Here is a 19032-nt window from a genome sequence, read left to right as displayed (position 1 = left end):
GTTTAGTCTCGAACGCACAGCTAGTGAGTGAATGAGTTTTGTGTTACTCCGCATTCAGCAACATTCCAGCTATATGGCGGCGGTCTGTAAATAACCGAGTCTGGTCCAGACAATTCAGTGATCAACATCAACAGCACCGATCTGCATTAATAGTTTCCGATGACATGTGTCAACCAAGTCAGCGAGCCTGACCACCCGATCCCGTTAGTCACCCTTTACAACCAGCATGGTTTGCTGAAGATCAATTCTAACCCGGATCTTCACGGGTCGTACAGCTAGACGCCATTGTGAGGTCTCCGTGTGGTCATATGGAGTAGTCTTATCCTAATACATGTAATGTACCCACGCCACGACGTGTCTTGTACATGTCTGCGATATCCACGCTGTATTTACCCGTGCGTTACGAGTCAGTACTTCCATATCCACATGTCGAATGTCAGGCAACTTCTATTACCGAGGGGCGATTACTTGAGATGAAACGGGATTTGCTTGTGCTCAACATTATTCCACTTATGGCTCGCTGACTTGGTTAAGACGTTAACACGTGTTATCGTTGCCCAGTTGTGTAGGTTGATTGTGTTCATCATTGGATTGTCTGATCTCTAGTATTTACAAATAGCCGGCATATAGATTGAATGTTACGAGTGCGACGTAAAACTAAACTCACTCACTCAATTCACTCTTTGTTTTTACCTGTTTTAATCTTTGTGTGTCTGTGTCCCTCACGGTGTAGCCTATTGTAACTTTGTACCTGTATGTCTGATAGGAAATCTGCCTATTTCTGAATGTCTATCTACCTTTAGGGTAGGTATTTTTATGGAGAAGCATGTACAATGTGAATTTAATAAACAAACAAACAAACTAATAAGTGACAACTCCCCATATACAACATCAATGACACCCCAACAATATTCTCAGAATTTATATAATTATCTTATACGCACATGTACAAAACTGCTAAAACCACATTCCCGAGTTTTGAGCGAGTTAAGTTTTATGCCATACCCAGACATATTCCAGCTCCCTAGTGCTTGTGTGCAAAACTGATGACCCATCTCCCCCCTCCCCCCCCCCCCCCCCCCACCACCACACACACACCCAGAGAACTCAATACGTAGAGTCCGTCCTCTTACCTTTATCAAAATGTGTTCCCGACGAAAACTGACCCACACCCCAAACCCCCACCCAAGAAAACGGCACCCCGCAGCAAACCACACACCACACCCCCATACACTCTGTTGTGTGTTCAGACTTTATCTACCATTGTGTATTCTGATCAATGTTCTCCCGCCACGTGACGCCAGACCCCCAGCGCCGGTACAACACCACAGCATTACCTGTCAATATCACAACAACACCTGGTCGCACCGTGCGTCGTGTCGCTATGAAGCTGATCGGAAGCTTGGCAGGGCTTCTATTATTTGGGATATCATCTTGTCAAGTCAGAATCCCAAAGCGCGAGTTGGGGTTTATATACAACGGAGGTAACGCAAATGCCCCTGTGAAAGTCGACGCCTTTCTAGATCTTCTTTGCCCCGACAGTAAACGAGCATATGGAGTCATCAGACAAGTGGTGGATCACTATGGACCCCATGTGGTTCAGCTGCGAGTTCACATCTTCCCTTTGCCGTATCACAGAAATGCATTCATGGCTGGAAAGGTAAACAACATTCACATCTCTCCACGTAATGAGGGGCGGTATAGAGAAATAGAGAGTTGACAGTTATTACGAGAAGTCGTTGTAGAGCATAGTATACGTAAAAAAACCTCACTGACAAGTATAATGAGCACAATGAGTGAGCATGGTTTTACGCCTCTTTTAGCAATATTCCAGCAATACCACGGCGGGGAACACCTGAAATGGGCTTCACACAGTGTACATATGTGGGCAGTAACTGTAACCGTGAAAATGCTAATCATATATCCCATTTAAAGTAGGGGATATTGGAGTTACAAGACTGATGAAATTACACATTTAAAGTAGGGGATATTGGATTTACAAGACTGATGAAATTACACATTTAAAGTAGGGGATATTGGATTTACAAGACTGATGAAATTACACATTTAAAGTAGGGGATATTGGAGTTACAAGACTGGTGAAATTACACATTTAAAGTAGGGGATATTGGAGTTACAAGACTGATGAAATTACACATTTAAAGTAGGGGATATTGGATTTACAAGACTGATGAAATTACACATTTAAAGTAGGGGATATTGGAGTTACAAGACTGATGAAATTACACATTTAAAGTAGGGGATATTGGAGTTACAAGACTGATAAAATGCTGAAGATGAATCCACGTGGGAAACAGATGATGAAGAAAAAAACTAAGGGAAAATGTGACAATTTATTCCATTCCTTTGGAAATGTTTCATATCTTTATGGATATATATTACGTTTCTCATATGCACTGGCACTGGTTACTGGTATACTCGCAAAAGGAAATGTCCCCTTTCTTCTTTAATGGTATATGACTAATTCAGAGACATTTGGTCTTTTACTAAGAGTTGACAACGAAAGACCTTGATAACTGCAGTAAATGTGCAATACTTTATATATTCATAGATAAGAATAAGGGAACATATTAAAGTACAAGTGTTCCTTTATCTAATTCCAGAATGTCCCTCTCTGTGCAATGTATACCTTGTGAAGAAACCTGGAAACGAATAAAAGAACACTAATACTTTCATATTTCTATTGTCAAATTTTCGTATATGATGAAACACCGTTCTTCGGCAAATCGACCGTAAAGACGGATAATAACTTTGGAACATTTACACATATAAACATTACTACTTTTTGTATGGATTATTATTATTTCGTTGCAGTTATTTAATTAGATTACCTCGACGACAATCTCTACTAATGCATTTGAAATTTGTTCGCAATGTCAACTGACCCCGTGACCCGCGAAGATCAGGGTTAGAACTGATCTTCAGTAACTCATGCTTGTCATAAGAGAAATTATAGGATCGGGGGTCAGACTCAATGACTTGGTTGACACATATCATCGTATCTTGTTGTTGATCACCAGATTGTCTGGCCCAGACTAGATTATTTCCAGACCGCTGCCATGTCGCTGCAGTATTGCCGAGTACGGAGTAAAACTGAACTCACCCGCTCAGTCAATCATCTGACTATGTTGTATGCGATTCAGCTATGAATCAATATGTCTGCGTCTCTTTGAAGGTGTAATGCGCAAGGTCCTGTTTCACTCAGCGACATCTGTGTTCAAAATCAATCCGCATCACACGGTACAAATGTCAGTGATAAACAAAGTTCATACGAATATTTCCCATTTTTGGTGTCTCCCGCCGTGATAGTGTTGAAATGTTGCATAAAGAGGCGTGAAACTATCTCACCTCATACGGGTAGGTGGATGGTGGGGTGGATTTTGAAATAAAATGGGGGAAACTGAATTATTTGTTTGTTTATTTATGTTTGTTGTTTAAAGCCGAACTAGGAAATATTCCAGTGTAATTGTCGAGAGATGGACCGGTCGATCGATTGATTGATATCATGAGCATCGATCCATGAAGGTGGAATACAATAACATACAAGTATTGGTTACTGAAGATCAATGCTGATTTGGATGTTGAAGGGATCGTCAATTTAATGAACAATAGAATATAATCCATTTCAAAACCTCACATAATATCAACCCAGTTACTCTGTTGCCTCAGGTGGTGTGGCAGCCGAGTGGTTAAAGCGTTCGCTTTTCGCGCCGAAGACAAGGGTTCGATTCCCCCTTTGGGTACAATGTGTGAGCCCATTTCTGGTGTCCCCGCCGTGATGTTGCTTGAATAGTGTTAAAAGCGGCGTAAAACCACATTCAGTCACTACTCTATTGTCGGCCTGCTACCAGTTTCCAGAGTCTCCCCATGCAATGTGTTTAACGTAAGATGGTCGCATGTAAAATCTCCTCGGTAACCTTGTCGTTTTTGCCCCTTTTATTTGGCACGTCAGCAAACCATTTCCATGTAACCAGGGCAGCACGCTCGATGTTATTTAGTCAAGAAAATCAAAACATGTTTATTTTGTTTGTTAGATTTCAAAACAGTATGTTTCCACGAGCGTTTTTGCGACTTCTCCACTGAACGATAACAAACAATTATATAAACTTGTAAAGTTGACAGACTTTGTTTGTAAAACCAGGTGGTAAAACAAATGGTGGTTTGAACGTTGGGCACCTCGGGGGTCTGCGCGTTGCATCACTGAAAGTCCATTTAGGTAGCTTTGTCCAGTAAACAGCGAGTGCATATGGTATTATGCAGCATTTATCAGTGCTATTTTCCGGCAATATAACATATAGGGGCTTCAGAAATGGGCTTTCCTGTGAGGGAAACCGAACCCTGATCTTCGGAATAACAGTGAAACCATGAGGCCAACTGACTGCCCGAGGCACAGTAACGAGACAACTGTGGTTAGATACAGATGGATGGGCTGGTGTGGGGCGGGTAGGCGTAGTGGTGGTTGGGGGGTAGTTTAGGGTGGTCACAATGGTTCACTGAATGTGTGACCACCGTGTGCCCGAGGAGACACATACACACGCACACTCACGCAGACGCACACGCACGCAGACAGACGCATGCACGCTGATGGTGGAATGCAAAGTCACGTTCCATTAAACATTGTTTGAAGCCATTTTTGTAGATCGATGCTCATGATGTCGGTCACTGGATACTCGATTATTTACAGACCCCAACTATATATAGCCGGAATATTGCTGAGTGCAACGTTAAACAGTAAATAAACAATAAGAAAGGTGAATAGAATTTACGACACAGAAGTAGCGTTGGCTTCGTATATGAGGTAGGGGAGTTCGAGTATATGAGGTAGGGGATTTCGAGTATATGAGGTAGGGGAGTTCGAGTATATGAGGTAGGGGAGTTCGAGTATATGAGGTAGGGGAGTTCGAGTATATGAGGTATATGAGGTAGGGGAGTTCGAGTATATGAGGTAGGGGAGTTCGAGTATATGAGGTATATGAGGTAGGGGAGTTCGAGTATATGAGGTGGGGAGTTCGAGTATATGAGGTATATGAGGTAGGGGAGTTCGAGTATATGAGGTAGGGGAGTTCGAGGATGGAGCTACAAGTAATGGATCACGAGCTGCTTGATTTTGTCATTGTTTTAAGCCATGTTCATACACGCACCCATATTCGCACGAGAATCTATAAAAGAAAACGCGTATCCGCTGACATGAACGCGGAGACAGGCATAAAAACAGGTTAAAAAACACCATGTCGGTTTTCCCATCAGAAAGCCCGCCGGTGTAAACAAAACTATTTAAAGGCAATTTCCACGTTACTTGAAAATACAATGTTACAATATAAAGAAATGTTCGAAAATATAGCGTTTATTTAAACATCCATTTCAGGGAGCGTTTGCCGTGGACAAGTTGACAGGGGGGAGCCGGACATTCGACTGGATCCACGACGTGTTTGACCAGATGAGCATGTTCTCCAACGGCTTCACCCACGGGGAGACAGGAGCAAGAGTGCTCACGTGTGTTAAATCATCAGTTATTACTGTGCTCTTCAGGGTGGTGGAGTAGTCTAGTGGTTAAAGCAATCGCTCGTCACGCCCCACATGGGTGCAATGTGAGAAGCCCATTTCTGGTGTCCACCGCCATGATATTGCTGTAGTATTGCTAAAAGCTTCATAAAACTGGACTAACTCATTGTGCTCTTTAAAATTGTCAGTGAGTTTTTCACATAATACTGTAATGCTCTTATCACTTTAATGCGATTTATGCGATTTATTGTTGGCCATTAAGCAAGACAAAGTATACATACTCCTCACATATATGAAAAAATGTCGATATGACCCGTCAGAGGTTTCAAATCACGGTAACCCCTGTGCTCGGCGGTAGGGTAGTTGAGTGGTTAAAGCGTTCGCTCGTCACACCGAAGACACGGGTTCTGTTACCCACATGGTTACAGTGTGTGTAGCCCATTTCTGGTGTCAACCTCTTGATATTGGTCGAATATGGGCTAAAAGCGACGTACAATCAAGTTCACTCGCATTCAAAATTCGATTGAGTGCGGCCACGCCTACAGGAGTGAGTGGGGTTCAACGCCATTTTAAACAACGGTCCCTTAATATCACAGCTTGCAGGCTCAGTGGGGAAGAAAGTTCGATGTGACTGGGGTCGTGGAACCCCGGAGCGAGTGCATGTTAAACAACAATCAAACAAAAAAACTTTAACAGATGATGTCTTGAAAGACACAAAGTCGATATTTACTACGGTACTGCTATGTTTCCCAGACCTGGTGAATTGATTTGCCGTCAGAGATTTTTATAGGCAAAATAATAACGGAATTGTTTCTCGTTTTCAGAATTTCTGAGCCCTAATTTGAATATGCGTTCAGCAAAAGTGACCTCCAGTCTAAGTAAACTTACTCTCAGTACTTTTCGTTTCTCTCCACCGTGATTGATTAGATATTGTGTGTAGTACAAGCCCACCTGTTACATCACGTTCGTCCGGGCCGTTAAATCATCATTGTGTTGACTCAATACAAGTCACATGCACAGATTTCTTTGGTGTATTGTATGCCATTAAATTCCGATTTATCATTTCAAAAAAAATTAAATTGTTATGATGCACACTGTCAGAATTCATTTGCATAACGTCTTTTGAAAACGTTAAGTAATTGGGTTTTTTTATATAATTGTTTACATTACGGGCTTCTTGCAAATCTATAACAGGAGGATATATAGAGAATCTCACCCGAGTGTCTTTTGACATCAAATGCATCACAACGAGTAGATAAAATGACTAATATCCTATCCGAGGCTTGCCTAGCATAACTTTACTTTTATCTTTGATATATTTGATATCTGAAGACACGAGGGTGAGATTCCATTTATCACCACAAATCACTCTTCGTTAGTTTTCAGTGAAAAATGTACAGCTCTGAACATGGTACAGCCATTAGACTTGCAGTGCAGCGATGTCAGAGCATTGTGACGTCATCAAGTTCATTGTTAGAACGTTGTACATAAAATCTACTGTCTAAAGGATAACTCATGTGAGAAACATAGAGGATACTAAACGACCTTCCGTTTAATACCATTTTTATTAAACGAGTTAATGATTTGATACCAAATCTTTAAGATGTAGATTCAGAAAGGAAATCTAGACTCGCTTCATTTGGAGCTGCAGCTTTGTAAGGAGGCTGTTGTGAGTGACGTTCGTTTTACGCCGCTTTTAGCTCTATTCCAGTAATATCACTTGCTGGGAACACCAAAAATGGGCTTCACACATTGTACCCCCGTGGGGCATCGAACCCGGGTCTTCAGCGCGACGATCAAACGCTTTAACCACTATGCTACCTCGCCGCCCTGCTAGGCTGTAGGGATGATAATGTGGTTCAGGGACTGTGAGACAGACTAACATGGATGCAGAATGCAATGTTCTGTCAGGCATATGTGACACATGCGGCAAATGCTGCATAAATCCTGAAAATCGTCCTTTGAAGAATGGGCCTTCAGTATGACATGGTTGCCATGGTGACTGACCACGAGTCTCCACTTGTAAGTCTCTGTGACTTGACACCGTGACACCGTGGTTCGTTGCTCATGCATTTACTGTATGGTGTCTCTGTTCCAGACTCGAATATTTACAAACCATAGTGATGTAACAGTAGTGTTCTTGATAAAAATTTGATTCCGAGAATGACTTATTAAAGGTCACGCATAACTGAATATGCAATAGTCTTGCGTCAAGCAACAAATTTAAGTATACAATGCCTTTGCGCTGAAAAACAAATAAATTTAAATATACAGTAACTTTGCGTTAAACAACAAGCAAGCCTAAATTTGGAAATTATATGGCGTGAAACATAAAACAAATCTTATTGGGACAATGACACTTTTTTTCAGCGACCTAGGCACTTTGGCGCACGGGCTCGGAATCCAGACAAATGACTTCGAGAACCTCATGACTCAGAATGAAGAATTGGAGCTTGATGCACGTTTAGCATGGAAATATGGCTGCTCACGTAAGTACGACCTCACAGGTATATCGCCTTGGACACTGGTTATGCATGATAATAATACGACAGTGATCCGTGTGCACAAAATGAACTTAGTCCTTTGACGCCTTTAGCCAAGGTTTGTGTATGGTGTAGAGTTAAGGTTACTTTGTGCAAGCGGACCCATGTCGTAACCAAACAGCTGAACACCCAAGCCAAGCTGTATTCAGGAAATTAAATAAATAGATGTTTATGGTGGGTATGGTAATATTGTCCTCACACGTTATACATTCGGGCTGTAATTGATCTTCAGCAGCCCATGCTAGTTGTACGAGACGACAAACGTGATCGATGACCCTTTTGAGTTAGGGGTGGGGTTGGCTTGGCCGAAGCGGGTGTTCAGTTAAATAAACTAATAATGTGCTCAATCAGCTTGTAACGCTACGAGTTAGAACTGGTCTTCAGCAAACCCATACTTGTCATAACAGGCAGCTAGCGGGATTGGGTGGTCACATCGCCGTATCCCAATTCCGTATATCGATGCTCATGCTGTTGATCACTGTATTGTCTGGTCTAGATTCGATTATTTCCAGACCGACGCCATACATCTGTAATACTGCTCACTGTGGCGTAAAACTAAACTCAAGCGACTGTCAGTGACTAGCTATACAAACATCAGCAAACTTAATGACTGTCAACGTTCAGGTCGCCGCATCGTCGTTTGTTGCAAAGAATGATCCGAAATTGTCTGTTCTCGCCCGTTGTTATCCCCAGACCAGCAAGGTTGCACCAACCCAGAAAATTATAAGTCAATATATACACACGGGCATTAATTAAGCACCACCCATTTTCATGCTATAAGATTGTGTCTAACACAACACACTGGTCATTCATGATATGGAAACCAAACACATGGTTATAATGTCGATAGCTGAACCATCTAAAGTGTCAATCCATCAACTACCATCACTGCTGCTACTTTTGGCTGTAATTTATTGACGGTCATATGGGGGCGCTAAAACGTTATCAATAATCATGTCCAGAACTACGGTCACACAGACAATGTCTGTGGTGCAACGTGCACAAAGTTCTCAAAAACGTTCACTGTTCAATCCTAAGCCAACAGTAAAGGTGACATCAGTATTTGGTGTATCCTCTCCTCGCACGGATAACTGCTGCAACCCTCCTCCTCATGCTGGAAATCAAACGCCGAATGCACTTCACTGGAATCCTCTGCCATTCTTCATGAAGAGCCTAGGTTTTGCACAGATGGATCCCTTACTTGAACTTGACGCCCCAGATGGTCCCATAAATGCTCAATTGTGTTGAGGTCAGGGCTTCTCTCAGGCCAAGGTAATGGGTCAACTGCGTTGTTCTGCAAGCATGCGATAGCAGCTCTGGAACGATGGGACCCATTATCGTCCATAAATACTGGCCGACTGGCGAGGGGGTGGTTATCAAAATGCGGGACAACAGCAGCTTCCAGTACTTCCTGTTGGTATCTCTGACCATTGAGTGTCCCTTGAATGGTGATAAGATTCAGCTTACAGTCATAGGAGATACACCCCCACACCATTACAGAACCACCGCCAAAGGGTTCAGCTGCATGGATCATCTGCTGTTGATAAGCCTCATTACTCCTTCTCCAAACTCGCCAACGGCTATCAGTAACACGAAGAAGAAAACGGTTTTCATCGGGCCAGTGGATCCTGCGCCATGTCCTCAGATTGTGGTTTTTCCGTTGATTACACCACGCCAAACGTTGAACCTTGTGTCTGTCAGTGATTAAGGGACGTCTGATCGGACGACATGCACGGAGTTCTGCGGACCTGAGCCACCTTCGTATGGTGCTGATTGAGAGACCAGATATACTGGGAGCATATATTTGAAAACGCCCATGCGAGTTGAATAAACTTTACATTGACATGAGGTCTCAAGCAAGCAACCTTTGTTGGCACAATTTGTACACATATTTGATACTGTTTTATTGTTTGATGTTGTTCAACGTTAGTTTAGAGGAAAAGAAAGTTCCTTGATACTTGTGGCTGTTAACAATTTCAATTCATTGAAGTCTTTCAACTGTAATTATCTAAAGACCAAATATCAGAACCAGTGGCATCACCTATTATTTGAAAAAACAAACAACTTTGTCATGATCAAAAGTGTTATTTCATAGTTATTATAGGGTGGGTCAGTTTATTTTCAACATATAACAATACATTCGTAACTACTCGTCCCTTTCAAGTCACGGAAAGGGACGAGTAATTACGAATGATAATAATGGAAGAAAATAGGAAATATTAGTCGAAATTTGAGACACCGGGTGTGCTGAAAGACTCGAACAATATTTTATTGACGTAGTCCTTCAGTTAAATTATGTGTACGATTACGAGACAATGGCAGGCTGACAAGAAATATCAACACACACGTCCATATGGCAAAATGGGTATACGCAGTTGTTTACATTACATTACACACACATCTGTCCTCCGTGTCTCGAAATAGCTCAAATAATATTTTCCTTCATTTACACGAACAATGGGCATCATTCTTGTAAGGATACAACGCTGCTGTTTCGAAAAATGTTTATTTGAAAATCTTCTCTTGTGTATCGCTACCACAACACTCGTATGGAACCAGGTTGTGTATTTCTTTGAATATGAATATGGTCAGTCTCATACTGTCAACTATACGGCCTTGGTTTGATATAGGTAGCTGTACAAATTCATCCGCAAATCGGTCTCCACGCCTTTCTGTCAGCAACGTCTACCATTACCCTTTTCTTTTGCCAATCATCAATCCACAGTTTTGTCATTTCTTACCTTTAACCCGGAAGTTGTATTTATGTCTTGATTAACAAGGTCTGAGCGTATGCAATTTTCTTTTTTATCAGCTGAGATACAATTTGTTTTCACAGTAAATAAAAGCAATGTCAGTTGTGATGTTACCACGTGGAAGCGTACCATATATACATGTAACTCGACTGATAGATGGTAACTGTCACACAACTGTCTCGTTTCCTGTTGACTGGGTTCCGTCCTATTGCGCGACCTACTACAAATAACTGGTCCAGACTAATCAGTATTATTTGATGCATCTAATCTCGTGTATATTGCAACAGTAAGCTCCTTCCAATCCAAACACGTCGTGCAACGTGATCTGTCGTACAGCGTGGTCTGACAAACTGAAATATAAAAATATAAATATTAAAATGGTAGAAATCTCAAAACGAGACTCGGCCGCAAGAAAAGTTTGGCGTTATTTTACGGCCTTGATGTTATGTGAATCACTTTGAACGTAACAAAAATACACTTATTAAGTGTAAAGGTACATGTAACCAGTGAGCCAGGTGAACTGTGAATCGTTGTACCACCAACATGCTGCCTAAACCTCAACATAAAATATAGAAATACGATTTTATTAAACTTTAAACTTTGGATTAGTGTCTCTTTTCACTTTCACACGAAAAAAAATCGGATAGGCTGAAAAGTAGGTCATTGTCTGAGTTGGTTAAAAAGTCTCATATTTCGGTTTGCTGTCTTGAGTCGCATTTTTTTCCCTTCCACCCAGCTATCCGTGGTTAGAATTGATTAGAATTGTGCTCCACCAACCCATGCTTGTCGTAAAAGACAGCTAACGGGTGGTAAGGCTGAATGACTTGGTTGACACATCGTATCTCAATTGCGTAGATCAATGGTTATGCTTTTGATCACTGGATTGTCTGGTGCAGACTCGATTGTTTACAGGATCCTGCGGCGTTAAGCAACGCACCAACCAAAAACCTTCCACCAAGTCCTATTTGCAACGCTATGTGAAGCAAGTCTAGATTCCCCTAGCTAGGCTCCGTTTCAATTTAAAAGAAATGTTTGTATTACATTTTTTATATTCACAGACTAACGTTAGTCTCAACTGATGGTTTTGTATGACCGATGTATGAGGGAAAGAGATATTCGTAAAATTCACTTTTTGAAAATGTTGCATTAGAATATTCTTTTTTTGGCAGGCGCTATACATTCTACTCCAATGGTGATGATCAACGATGTTCTTGTGAACGTCCAGCACCCCGAGAGCCTAACATATGATCAGTGGGTAGCTATCATCGATGACTTGCTGAAGTAAGTAAATCTTGGTATTCTCGCATTATTGTCTGACATGAGGACCTCACCACGCCACCGTCTCGTTACTAAAATATTTCCAGTTTGCGAATGCGTGGATGAAATTAAGTTTTAGACCGCTTTTGGCAATATTCCAGCAATATCACGAGAAGGGACACCGACAATGGTCTTTATGCATTGTACTTACGTTAGGAATCAAACCCAGATCTTCGGAGTGATGATAAAAATAAACGTGCATTTGTAACGCGCCCTTTTACAAGGCGCATGCTCAAAGCGCTGGCATATTAATGCAATTATATACATATATACAAAGAGGGAAATGTAGTTAGCTTTAATGAGAGGGAAACAGGTGGGTTTTCAACAAGCATTTGAATGAGGTGAAGACAACGGCTGATGTACTTATCTTTGTACTCATACATTGTGGAACGGACCTTCCTGAATTCCAGTAAGTCAGGTCCATTCTCGTAAAAGGGGTGTATTTTCTATTCCCTATTCGCCTACATGATATCTGTAAGAGAAATGGGACCCAACCGATTTCATTGCCAAAGGGAGAGATAGCTAGAGAGTCAGAACAAGCAGATCAGCTTCATTATTACTCGGGGTTGTTTGGTAGCCCGTTGAATAGAGCGTCCGCTCGTCATGCTGAAGACCCGGATTCGAAGCCCAACATTGGTATAGTGTGTGAAGTCAACTTCTGTGTCCTCCGCTGTCATGTTGCTGGGATATTGCTAAAAGCGACGTAAAACCGTACTCACTCACTCATCTTGACGAAATCTGACTAAGTTGTTGATACACCATTTCTGTCCATTCAGACCAAGGCCAAACACTGGAATAAAAATAATTAGACTTCGTAAGGAGAATTGATATATCTTGGTAAGTGTGGAGTAAGTTTTCTTGCCCTTCTCAAGGTGTTGGAGTGTGGTATCAGGCAGTTGTTTTTTTCACCTTTATTATGCAATTAATGACTGTGTTTGTATGTTGCATTTTGTTTAGATAGGTCTGGTGTTGTTTTTTGTTTGTTTGTTTAACGTCGCACCCATCAATACTCATATTAGGTGGTGGCGTGTAAATAATCAGTTATGGACCAGATGATCCAGTGATCAACATCAGAAGCAGTTCGTATACGATGACACGCCTGCAAGTCTGACCACCTGATCCCGTTAGTTGCCTCTTACGACAAGAGTTTGGTTTACTTTACTGTGTCTTCGGTGTTATTGTAAGCGCTCACCAGTCTATACATTTCATATTTTGAAACCTTTTATCTGCTGCCGAACTTTGGTTTGGTGGTTTAAGCACACTGCAAATGTTTATATTTTATTCCTTATGATTTTCACTTAAACCTGACATGGATGATCTCAGCCAAAATATACCGAATATTTCACGGTAGGGAAGCCTAGTGGTTAAAGCGTTCGCTCGTCACGCTGAATATCTGGGTTCGATTTTATTGGGTACAATGTGTGAAGTCCATTTCCGGTGTGCCCGGCCATGATATTGCTTGTATATTTGTAAAAGCGACGTAAAATACTCACTCGCTATTGTTGCCCACCAGTGTAATTTTTGTTTCAGCTGACATACTTGCAGCATCCCTGACATTATCACAACACGGAAGGATCCATCACCGGAGTTTGGGCGAATTCCTAACCTGCTCCCATCTACGTCAGGGACTTCCGTCTATTTATCCAATATGATCTTTATCCGCAATAATTGTCCAAATAATACAACACTACTGCACTATCCAAATAATACAATGTTTCTGCAATAACTGTCCAAATAATACAACACTACTGCATTAACTGTCCAAATAATACAACACTACTGCACTATCCAAGTAATACAACACTACTGCACTAACTGTCCAAATAATACAACACTACTGCACTATCCAAGTAATACAACACTACTGCACCAACTGTCCAAATAATACATTACTGCAATGTCAAAATAATGCAGCACGACTGCAAACATTGTTGAAATGATGCAAAATATTTACACCAAATATCAGATAGTAAATAGTATTATTTTGATTGCCATTTCTTCTCTTTCCAGTAGTTTATGCGCTTTGAGCATGTACCTTGTGGATGGATACAGCGCTTTATAAATACTCATTATCTTTATTATTTAAGCCGTTATATTTACTTGATCAATAGTATTTGAACAATACGTGTATAAGTAATTTTCACGTATAATTCCTCAAACAATCAAATATCACTGTTCATAGTCTTTGACAGTTACCACTTTGTCAGTAAAAAATATTATTATTCATCAGTTACAGTGTGTTTCTTGTGTACTACAAGTAACATACTTGTCACATTACGGAATCGACAGAACTTGCGAGAAAAGAAAAGAATACAGTCTAGAAGCTTGTAACATCAATCAGCTATATATGTTTTAACAAGAGTCAACTGACGCTATAAACACACCATGGCTTTCAGAAAGAGGTCTAGATCACGATTGACTACTCCTCTGACAAATGAAAGCTACACAGACTCGTGTCAGTTATATTCGGACACTTGACGGAATTTCCATAGACCTACATGTTATTTCAGTGTCACATAAATAATTTCATGAAATAAGTTTTGGATGGATCTTTGTAAAATTTCACTGGCAAATATGAAATCTTCTCTGCTCTATGCACATAATTTCAGTTCAGTTTTCCGACCACTATTAATTAAAGACATCACATTTCTCAACTTACGCATCTTTCCACGATGCACAACCCTATAGGTCGTAGTGTTAAAAGGATTGTCTCCCACTTGTCACACATGACACTTTTAACACACTCTGATACTGCCAGTTGTTACATAGCCAGGTTGGGTGTTAATTCCTGCTATACCTACAACAATAATGGACACGCCCAAACTGGTCAGTAGAAGGATTTCTGGTAAAGCAGCCTAGCTGTCAGATGGATCGAAGGGATTAACAGCAAGCTGTTTTGATGTATTTACTCAAGAAATGTTTGTTTGATTAAAGATGTGTTTATAGTTAGCATTTGATATTTACATTTTGTTGTTTCTATCGTGAGATGATTTCTTCTTCTCAAGACAGATGAGAAACTGAGAAAATACATCATTTACTATAAATGGCAGGAGATGGCCCTTGCACACTAACTTTTTAAAGGATTTCTCTACAACAAGTCCACAACACGACGGACATGTCAGCGTTATTAAGACCTGCAAGGGCAGATACCATTTACATGGACGGTGCTTCCACATCTTGCCCTGCGTTTATCGTCCATGCTGGAGCTGGTAACTCTGCATACGTCCTGGTGTATGCACTGCTTCCGAACAGACAGATGGCAACTTACAGAAATGTTTCAGTCTACACAAGACACAAGCTCACGAGAAGTTACAGAGACCTAACTCCATCCATGGTTCAGACCTTGACCTTGCAGCTATCCAGGCTGTCGAGGCTGAGTGTCCAAATGCCGAGATCAAGGGATATTTCTTTCATTTCACTCGAGCCATATTGCGCAAGGCACAAAGCTTGGGGTTAGCCTGACTTAACAAGGATGACCCCAGTGTTCCGAAGTGGATTCGACATGCTGCAGTACTTCCACCCCTTCCCATAGATCTGGTCCAAGACACGTGGCTGGAATCCATGAACTCAACTCCTGACACCCCTCATTCAGTGGACTTCAGTGGCTATACATTGGTACCAAAGGGGTGAGTGACGACGCCAGATGTTCAGTGCACATATGGAACCACCACCAGACCAGAGTACCGAGTACTAACAACACTCCCACGGGCTTCCACGACAAACGAAACCGGACCCTGCCATACGAACACCGAAATACATACAGGTTCGTCACCGTCGTTCGTAAGATTGAGTCCGCAGACTGAGTCAACCTGTCTCAGATCGACTTCCGTTAGCAGCTCCTCCTACCAGAAAGCGAATTACAGGAAGTTGGAGAACCGAATCCAAAGACTGAAGGACCAACTTCACCATGGTACCAGGACACCATTTGACTTCCTTGATGCCAGCTGACATTTGATCAAGCATTTATGAAACTCTGTTAATGTGAAATCTATGTGCTGAGTTGAGCCAATTGCAAACAAATGCATATAAATGCAATCATGTAATATATAGTGCTAATCTATTGTGTTGCGCTCTCTTTCTATGTCTGTATCGAGTATGGACTATCCCATTCTTCAGTAAAAGGTAATAGGAGTGTGCAGTGGACTGACCTTATGTGTATTGGGGTGTGTAACAAATGGCATGTGTGACACATGGGAGGATACGGTTAAAGGAGTACACGGTACTGCACATATGTTAATTAAGCTGTTGTCATTCGATAAATAAGCAACGAAAAATTAAACAGAAATTATGTGATTGTAGGGAAGATGATTTCTCCAAACTGTTCCAAATTAGACTTGGGTCTTACGAAAATTAAATTCATGAAAATCATGTATGCTACACTAAATTAACATGTAAGTCGAGGGGAATTACTTCAAGTGTCCGAATATAACTTGCACGGCTCTGAACGTGACGTAAACTGACGCCGTGGTGGCTCAGTGGGTTGGATCGCTGACTTTGGGTCCTTGCGATTAGATGCCTCACTCTTAGAATAAGAGTCTGAATGCCGGACGGGACTCAACCCAACTAAAATATAGCAGTAGGTATATTTGTTTGAGAAATTGCAATCTCAACTCTAACATAAGTCGTATGGAGTCGAAGGTATTGTACATAACTGTCTTCCCTCTGAGCTACCTCCCGTCTAGATGAGACAGTGAGTTTAGTTTTACACCGCAATATTCGAGCAATGTCATGGCGAGGGACACCAAAAATGTGCCTCATACATTGTACATATGTGTGAGTAATCGAACTCGGGTTTCCGGCGTGACGAGTGAACGCTTTATCACTAGGCTACCCTACCGATGAAGAGGTGTTTGGTCGTACACGTCAGTTTCAATTATATATTTCCTTGCATGCTGCCTTCGAATTATCTATATTGTATTACTTCAATTCACGATGGTTATATTTATTCATAGATCCTTTATTTCCCATAACAAGACCCTCCCTAAACAAAATTCACCACAAAAATGTGAAACGAGCTCATTTCGAAGAATGAATCATCGATTTGACGACACGTGCTAGTTATCCCATTTATATTCAATTATTGACCTCACTATAAGACCAACAATAATAACGTCCAAGAAGCGTCATAGCGAGATTTCAGCAGCCAAATTTACAAGCCATTCGTGAAAAGTCATTTAGAGCTAATTATAATACGTGATGTCTAAAGCCTTTTGTCTGAACACAGACTGAAACAATCCCGTTGCAATCCTCGCCATGAGGCCCGTGCAGACATGCCAGTACGACGTCATACATCATGTTGGGGGTCTACAACGACAGCGACATCATCCTACTGTGTCTCATCGACAGACGGTTTAACCGACTAATGGCACGACGTGACGAAGCTGCAGGAAGTGGGTTTGTTTTCAACCTGACGAAAGTTGTTATCTGGCGTTAGGGTTAGGCTTGGTCCACAGTGTCACTTTGGGACTATTACTCGTCATCACTATCAGTCACTGTTGCACATTTTGTTTCGTAAGATTCTCTTTTAGAATCTACTGGTGCACACCTGTTTCTTTTCAACTAATATGTGCCCAGTGTTCGTGCAGGTTGTCTGGTCCAGACTGGATTATTTACAGGTGGGATATTGCTGAAAGCGACGTAAAACTGTACTCACTCACTCATACAGGTTGGCCCTCACCTGTGAAGGTTCACATTTCAATAAACTCACACCAAGTGAACGTCAATTCTTAAAAGCCATACTCAGCGTATTGCAATCTATATGAATATCCTGTAAATATTCTACTTGAACAAGACAATCCAGTGGTTGATATAATGAGCATCAATGCACACTGTTGGGTTACGAGGACACGCAATCAACATCACCAATTCCATAAGTTCCAGACATGAGCCCAACCTAAACCTATTAACAGTTATTGTTACTGAGAGCTAAATTTGGTCAAATACTGGTCAAGAAAACATTGTAAATGTTATTTAGCCATGTACCTGTGAAGATCCGAGTTAGAAGTGGTCTTAAGTAAGCCACACTCATCGTGAAAGGCGACAAACGGGAACGGATGGTCAGGCTCGCTGATTGCTTAACAGTTGCGGAGATCGATTATCATAACGTTGACCACTGGATTGTATGCTCCCGGAATCGCCATATAGCTGGAATATTGGCTGAACAAAGATAAACAAGATGAACAAAGATCTATCTCAAGAATATAACGCAGCTGGGAAGTTGACATTTTCTCAGATGTATGCATGCACTACCCCTGCCGTCTCTAAGACAAACTAAGGCCTAATGTGCATTCTTGCACAACGGTTACTTTTGTAACATTTTTCTTCACTGTCTGCTCAACATCTTTCTCTATTGTTGGGCGAGGTAGCTTAGTGGTTAAGGCGTTCGCTCGTCAAGCCAAAGACCCGAGTTCAATCTCCCACATGGTTACAATGTGTGCAGCCCGTTCCTGGTGTCCCCCGCCGTGATATTGCTGGGATACATTCGTAACTACTCGTCTCATCCCGTGACCTACAAGAAGTCTCGTACCTGTCTCATACGCCATTATTGCCAAGAATCGTGGCAAACCAATCAAACTGCACGTTGTAAAACGCATTTTTAAACATGAAAATGGCGGAACCGTTGAACTTTGAAACTTTGCTAAACTATACAAATCACAATTTAAGCATAAACGTGGAGCTAAAGTATGAACAACTTTCAACACTGAAACATATTTGCAAAGGGAATGACCGTATTGCTTTTTTGCCCACAGGATGTATGATATTCTTAGAGTCATGTTTGGAAATTCAGAGTTATCTCTCCTTGATAATAGTACTGGACTGTTTCATTTCCATGCCCTTTTGTGCTTAGACAGGAACCAGTCGTAAACATTGCCACGAGAGGATTACGAGACGCCACC

At 41.4% G+C, this 19032-nt stretch overlaps 1 protein-coding gene across 2 annotated transcripts; it reads left to right on the top strand.

Moving 5' to 3' along the window:
• The first annotated feature begins 1325 nt into the window (after positions 1-1325).
• On the top strand, positions 1326-15093 carry LOC137274584 (uncharacterized). Of its 2 annotated transcripts, XM_067807892.1 has the most exons (6): positions 1328-1660; positions 5387-5514; positions 7894-8012; positions 11989-12100; positions 12913-12973; positions 13667-15082. In XM_067807892.1, exons 1-5 carry the CDS (start codon positions 1385-1387, stop codon positions 12962-12964), a joined length of 687 nt encoding a protein of 228 aa, XP_067663993.1. In that variant the 5' UTR covers positions 1328-1384; the 3' UTR covers positions 12965-12973; positions 13667-15082. The 2 variants fall into 2 exon arrangements, with proteins under 2 accessions (XP_067664079.1, XP_067663993.1); XM_067807978.1 differs by lacking the exon at positions 12913-12973 and having other exon boundaries at positions 1326-1660; positions 13667-15093.
• The last annotated feature ends 3939 nt before the right edge of the window (positions 15094-19032 follow it).

This window comes from Haliotis asinina, chromosome 1 (assembly GCF_037392515.1).
Source record: "Haliotis asinina isolate JCU_RB_2024 chromosome 1, JCU_Hal_asi_v2, whole genome shotgun sequence".
Lineage (NCBI taxonomy): Eukaryota > Metazoa > Mollusca > Gastropoda > Lepetellida > Haliotidae > Haliotis > Haliotis asinina.
The sequence above is the reverse complement of the archived record's forward strand: the minus strand, read 5'-3'. Positions and strand labels throughout refer to the sequence as shown.